Source organism: Elaeis guineensis, chromosome 1 (genome assembly GCF_000442705.2).
Source record: "Elaeis guineensis isolate ETL-2024a chromosome 1, EG11, whole genome shotgun sequence".
Taxonomy (NCBI): Eukaryota; Viridiplantae; Streptophyta; class Magnoliopsida; order Arecales; family Arecaceae; genus Elaeis; species Elaeis guineensis.
Window position 1 is genome coordinate 153,614,830 of NC_025993.2, and position 6,492 is coordinate 153,621,321.

The following is a 6,492-nucleotide window of genomic DNA, read 5'->3' on the forward strand; positions in this document are numbered from 1 at the left end:
CATCCATCGGGTACCTTGTGGATCCCACGGCCGGGATCAAATCTGGTTCCAATCATTTTTAACCGAAAGTTTAGGTGAGGTCCAAAGGCTTCAAAATTTGAACCAAGCCTGGATTATTCTTGTATCAAACGTTCAATCTGCTCGTAGAAGCACGGCGGCTATACAATCCTACAAGTGATTATTCAAGTTCTAGATGGCCAGGCATCAGACCGTATCAAATTTAGCTCTCATTGATTAGTCTTTACATCAACCATGCATATTCTTACATCAGGATACCCTGTATCTACTGATCAGAAGGGAATAAAATATCACCAGAGAAGTTGCATACATCCGTAGATTGTAGAATATGTACTAGAATCAACTAACTCTACTTTCAATATGATGTGGCATTCCATTTTGATCTTTTTAACAACACATGGTTTGTCAAGAGTCCGCTAAACAAACACAATTAAGTAACAAGCAGATGTCTATCGAAGGCATAATTTTCACGGGCTTGACTTTACCACGACTCCTCTCCGAAAGTTGCCAATGCTGCTAATATATTATTATTCAGCACTAAAAAATAAAACGCCATGCTTGACTCAAACAGTCAACCGTTAACACTAAATTCTGAGAGATTGTACACAGATATTGTTGACTTTTGACTCGTCCTTGACAAACCAGACACAAGAAATTTTTTTTTTGATAGAGATCGGATGCATTAAATTAAACTAAATATATATAAATACATTCATGAAAATCAGAAATAAAATATTCAAGACGCAACCAACTCTATTCTATTCTTACCCCAGACCCACAACAATTGTCCCCCTGGAACGTTACACAAGCTAGCTTCCATCCTGTGATTTGACCAACATATATACTCTCCTAGAACAACAAATTATGTATGCCATACATGCACACCAGTACGTAAATTCTTAAATGACATCCTCAACAGCATCCTAGCTCCTATGATATCATGTAGCAATCGGCTGTGCGCTTACTGTCTCCACAGCCTTGAAGGCTTCAAACCTGGGCTCCTTGGCCTGGAACTTCTGCCCAACGTAGAGCTTCATGTAATCCTCGAACACAAACCTGGGATAGACCTCGTTCTTCTTCTCTGCAGCTTCCTTCTCTACTAAAGCAGGGGCCGGGAAGATGACCGCGTCGCTTCCTGGGTTATAGAACGAAGCGATGGACATCCTGTTCCCATCGGTCTGGGCCACCACCCTGTGCATCACACTCTTGTATTTTCCATTGGTGATCACCTGTACCAACCAAAACCTTTTTTTTGATCATTATCTCCATCAAAGCTGTATATGCCTATATATATTTTTATTAGTAGATGTTGCACACCTCGAGCTGGTCCCCTATGTTGACAACGATGGAGTGACGCATGGGAGGCACGTCCACCCATTGGCCATCCTTGAGCAGCTGGAGGCCGCTCACCTGATCATCTTGGAACAAGAGGATGATGCCACCAGCATCGGTGTGGGCCCGAAGGCCGTTGATCAGGTCCGGGCGAGGGCAGGGCGGATAGCTGCTTACTTTGGTGCCAAAGGTTGGTCCTTTGGACCCACAGAAGGCCTTCTTGAGGTAACCTTTCTCCAGCCCCAGGTTCTCACACAGCAGATCCAGCAGCCTTTCCGCCAATTTCTCCAAGTCCAAGGCAAACTCCCTCATTTTTTTCCTACAATTTGCATCACCACATGATACTTAGCCAATGCAAACAACAGCTATAGCTGAAGCTAATTAATGTAATAGGTGGCATGTTCACAATGTTTCAAATGGTCACGTATATACCTGTACTGATCATCAAGATCAGGGATTTCGTAGAGGTTGGTCTCAGGGAGGTGGCTGACGAAGAACGTGCTCTCCCAGTCCATGTCGTTGGCATCGGAACTACTCGCATCTTCCAGTGCTTTGCTGGCAAACTCTTTGAACCTCTGCTCCCTGCGTTTCCTGTAGTGCCCTTTATTCAGCCTTTCTACCTCATCCATGAGCTCGTGGGAGATACCATGGTTCAATATCTGCACCCAAATAACGGTAAATTCCACTGCGGGGTCAGGTTGAATGCTAAAAAAATATGGTTAATATTAATGATGATATCGAGATGCCAAAATTAGTTGTTGTGGTCCTCATGATGAACATTCATTGGAAAAAGTTAAGCTTGTAGCGCTATTTTATTAAGCACCTCAAAGAAGCCCCAGTTCTCGCAAGCATCACGTAGGATCTCCATTGCTGCTCCCCTGTCATTCCCCTCTAACTTCTCCATGTCGATAACTGGGAAAACCTCCATCTCTCTCTCTTTCTCACACAGAAACACGCGCACACACACACACACACACACACACCAATCTTTTTATCTTTCCATCTGCAGTGCAGTGTGCGGTTGCTGAGGGGGGAGGTATTTATAGGCGCCAATGACTCCGGATCGGTTCGGATCGGATCGGATGCCCATCAGGAAGACGTATTGAATCCAATCTCCACGGTAGAAACCAGCACGTACCCCACCACCTTTAACTGGCCGTTGCTAGCGCATCAAGCCTTTCTTCACTCACTGGTTTCTCCTTTCGTTTCTCCCACTCTCTCTTCGTTCTAAGTCACGGGTGGTGACCGGATTGGCTGCTTCCTCCAGTCCTAGCTTCTTTTGACGGGAACTGGCGGGCGAACGAATACTGTTCTGTGGTAGCGCTACGAATGCCCATTCCTTTTATATGTGAAAGTCCAAAATGGCCCCATCTTCTGAAATAACCTCACATGCATGGACATTGTGCATATAATTATATGCCACTTGACATACTGGGAATAGCCTCGCTTTCCCCACTAAAGATGTTTCTTATTATTAGAATCCCTGGATCTTCAATAGAAAAACATCCAAGAGGAGATGAAAGTTTGGCTGGAAGCTCAGTCTAACTATTTCTTATTCATACATAGAGGGAAAAAGCAAACAGAACACCTCCATGGAACCAAATAATATCTTCCCAGTTTTTATTTGGAACACCACCACCACTACTTCGAAAATGGGCCACACACCAGGACATCACATGCGGCCTTGGTGCCATAGCTTCAGTAACATTTAAGATGTTTCCTTTTTTTTTTTTTCAAGTGTCAAAATTTTCATAAAGGAAAGACATCCATTGGTGAAGCCATTGGCTAAAGAGGAAAAACAGAGCGTAAGTGTGGTGCTTACAGCTGTAGATGGTCCCGGTGAACGTCACTGTCAACTGCCCAGGGATGAAATGAAACCTGAAGGCAAAAGCCATGCTCATGCTGGACGAAGGGAATCGAGTTCCGTAATTGGTTGGATGTGTTTGGTAGGGACCTACCAAGCCTGACGCTGGTATAGCGGTAGGTAAACTTCATCCTTGAATTATGCGGTGTTCCTACTCATGATAATACCTTTATGCATCACATTTCTAACTCCAGTTTTTTTCTTTTTATTTTGCCGAGTAATGCATGAAGACCAGAAAAAAGAGGAGGGAAGACAATATTGTTACATATGGACTGAATTGGAGCAGGAACCAGCGCAATTCAAGGCTGATGATGCGGCTGGGAATTCTGTCAAAATGTTCAGTCTTCGGAGCGAACAGGTTTGCGGTCAAAAATTAAGAAATTAATAGTCATATAGCTCATTTAGTGAGTTGGCTATTCATGCAAATCTTTTTCAAAGATTCATAAACACCCACTCTATTTTCAAAGTTCAAGTTGTTATATCCGATACATTATTAATTTATATAAGTTCAGATCCTCTCTAATTCAAAGAGGGCTAACCATTCTCCATGATTTGCACAATGACTCTGACTAGATTTGCCTCTCATCATATATGTCAGTGAGGCTCATCTAATCACGAACATTATCCTGATCACGGAAGACTGTAAAGGAAGAACCAATCATTCTAGTCCGATGCTGACTTACTTTATTTTCTGATTAATATGGTATGGTAGTTGTTGCTGTCAAAATTCGATCTTGCTTAATGGATCTCATCAGGGATCTGAAGATGTGGAGGGCACTGTTCGATCTGTAATGATGGGTCTTAAAGTTGCAGACCTGCGTACAAAAAAAATGAAAAAGCTTGTCAGTCTGATTAGGTCCTTCGATATTTAAGTCAGATCAAACTTTGAAAGAACAGTAAAGAAAATAATAAATGATTAGAGTCATATATCTTGTTTTGTTTGATATCTGGCTGATCTGGAGATGGTCAATCTGATTCTGATCTAAAAATGATTGGCCTAATTTGGATTTGATTGAAGAGCCCGGAGTCTCCAGTGAGGATCGCTCGATCTCTACATTCTCCATGATTTTTATCTAATCGACCATGGATCCGAGATGAGACGATGAAACCTAGTAGTCAAAACAGTACAGGAGAAGAGAGATGGATCCTAGTTGCACAGATGTGGTTCATGAGTCGCTTCCCAAAGCTACCCACGAACTCGCCCCCTTCGAATTGGCTACCGTACAAGAGAGATCCTTTCTCTCCTTTTTCTCCTTAGTCATATTTACTTTCTTTCACATCGAGATCGGGAACCAAAGAGAGGGATGCACGCCCAATTTGTCCAAAGAAAATGTTAATATTAGATCACTAGCAGTTAGTGCTTCTAATTAATTAAAGAAAGAACAAAGGGGAATAAATAAAAGCAACATGATGGCATTTGAGCTACAATGAGATTGGTGCTACAAACTTTAAGTCTTGACATACCACCCAAAGGGCCTTGGACGGTTGGACGGAGTCACTTCGACGAACCTCACGAAAAAAGAGCACTTGCTTTCTCCATGAAACCTGTGGGAACAAGCCGGCCGGTTCAGGTGCAGATCTAGTTGTCGAATTCCTCCTCTTTGACCTTACTTTAGATCATGTCCCCTCACATGTAGTGCCGTGGGCGTCGCTTCCTTGAAGCGTCCGCACCCCCAGTCGGCTTAGTGGTAGACACCACTCATGTTGATCGCCATCTTTAACTCGTCTCCATTATCCATCCAATCCCACCACTCCCTTTAGCCGTTGACGATATAATAAAAAGCAAGGAAAATTACTGCTACGGCAATGATGGCATGCTGCATTTAGGGAACAACAAATTGCTAGAAATTAGGTACAATTATGTTAATCTTGATGGAATGTCGGCGCTGCATACAATATTTGATCCATCGAAGTCGGCAAGTCTCATCCACTTATAATATATCTACGTCTCTCGTCCTCATTAACATTTTGTAATTCACACGGTCATTTTCTTCAAGTTGGCGAATCTCATCTCTTTGTTTGCCAGGATCTTCATGTTGGGTAGAAAATTATTAGTATAGGGTGCAATGCAGGTGGCTGTCTTATTCCCGTGGGGTTGATGTCACCTTCACGAATATATATATGATGTCGAGCAGCCAAAGTTAATTGCTCCAACTGGAAGCTTGGAGTAAGCAAAGTTTGAGATATATTCTGATAGATCTAGATGCCGGGGAGAGATGGCTGGGTGCTTAAAAAGTAGAATATCTCGGTGCAGCAATCCAATCCAACTTTTTGGCAGGGACCAACTTAGTCCGTGCTTACCAGCATCTTGCGGCTGACTACGCATTTGCAAAGTATGTGTTGTGGTGTGATAATTAATGTAGACATTGGGAGGCAGATGATGGCTTGGGCTGCGCAAATTCTAGGAACTCTCCAGTTCACATCCCGCCGAGGATAGAGAGTTCACGTATTTAGAATGCATGCAGGAGTTTTTTTTTTTTTTGAAATACAATCTTCTACGGTATTTAAAAAAAATATCGTAAGATATTATATATATTTTTAGATACTATATATATTTTTGGACGTCCATCAAAAAATAGATGGTTATACGATGTTTATATAAATTATTCAAATATCTCTAGAATTTATCTATTTTTATTTTTTTAGTATTTTATGCACGTGCAAAGTATACATAATATCTTACAGTATTTTTTAAATATCATAATAAATTTATTTTTTTTTTGATTCTGTAATTTTTATAGACTAAAATAACAAGAGAAAAGGAGAAAAACAACTGCAATAACTTGCCACTAATGCGAACATTGGAGAAGCATTTCAACTACTCTTTTTTGGATAAATTAAATTTATCAAATCAATCTATAAATATATATATTCGTATGTAGAAATTAAATAATAAAATAAATAATAAATTAAAAAAAATATTTATAAAATAAATATAATATGATTGACTACGTATATCGTCATCTGGACTTCAGGGCTACATTAGTTGCACCTGTCAGGAATGCTCAAAGTGGAGCCTACTAATGGAAATCTGGGGCGTTCCACGTTCCAAAAGGTCGACATATGACCATAGGAATCCTCCCAGGTAAACCTCCTGAAAGGATTTCACTTTGAAACTTGCCAACCCCTGCGTCAGCTTTAAAGAAAAAAAAAAAAGAGTATAGATTTAAGGCATTCTAGAATAGGTTTAGGTTGTATCTTTTGTGTGAAAAAATGGTTGATTTTTTTTTGAAACATCAGCTATTGATCATATTTTCTACAGCTTCTAAAGCCTCCAA

General features: G+C 41.0%; 1 protein-coding gene and 1 long non-coding RNA gene across 2 annotated transcripts; one reads left to right on the forward strand and one right to left on the reverse strand.

Moving 5' to 3' along the window:
- Positions 1-700: 700 nt before the first annotated feature.
- LOC105039092 (1-aminocyclopropane-1-carboxylate oxidase 3) lies at positions 701-2,379 on the reverse strand. The gene is made up of 4 exons (XM_010915092.3): positions 2,174-2,379; positions 1,783-2,009; positions 1,336-1,669; positions 701-1,247 (listed from the first exon to the last, which is right to left on the reverse strand). The coding sequence occupies exons 1-4, from the start codon at positions 2,276-2,278 to the stop codon at positions 957-959; spliced, it is 957 nt and encodes a 318-aa protein (XP_010913394.1). The 5' UTR covers positions 2,279-2,379; the 3' UTR covers positions 701-956.
- Positions 2,380-2,559: 180 nt separating this feature from the next.
- On the forward strand, positions 2,560-3,755 carry LOC140851948 (uncharacterized). Its single transcript, XR_012134777.1, has 2 exons — positions 2,560-3,330; positions 3,445-3,755. It is a non-coding gene; the product is annotated as an uncharacterized lncRNA (long non-coding RNA).
- The last annotated feature ends 2,737 nt before the right edge of the window (positions 3,756-6,492 follow it).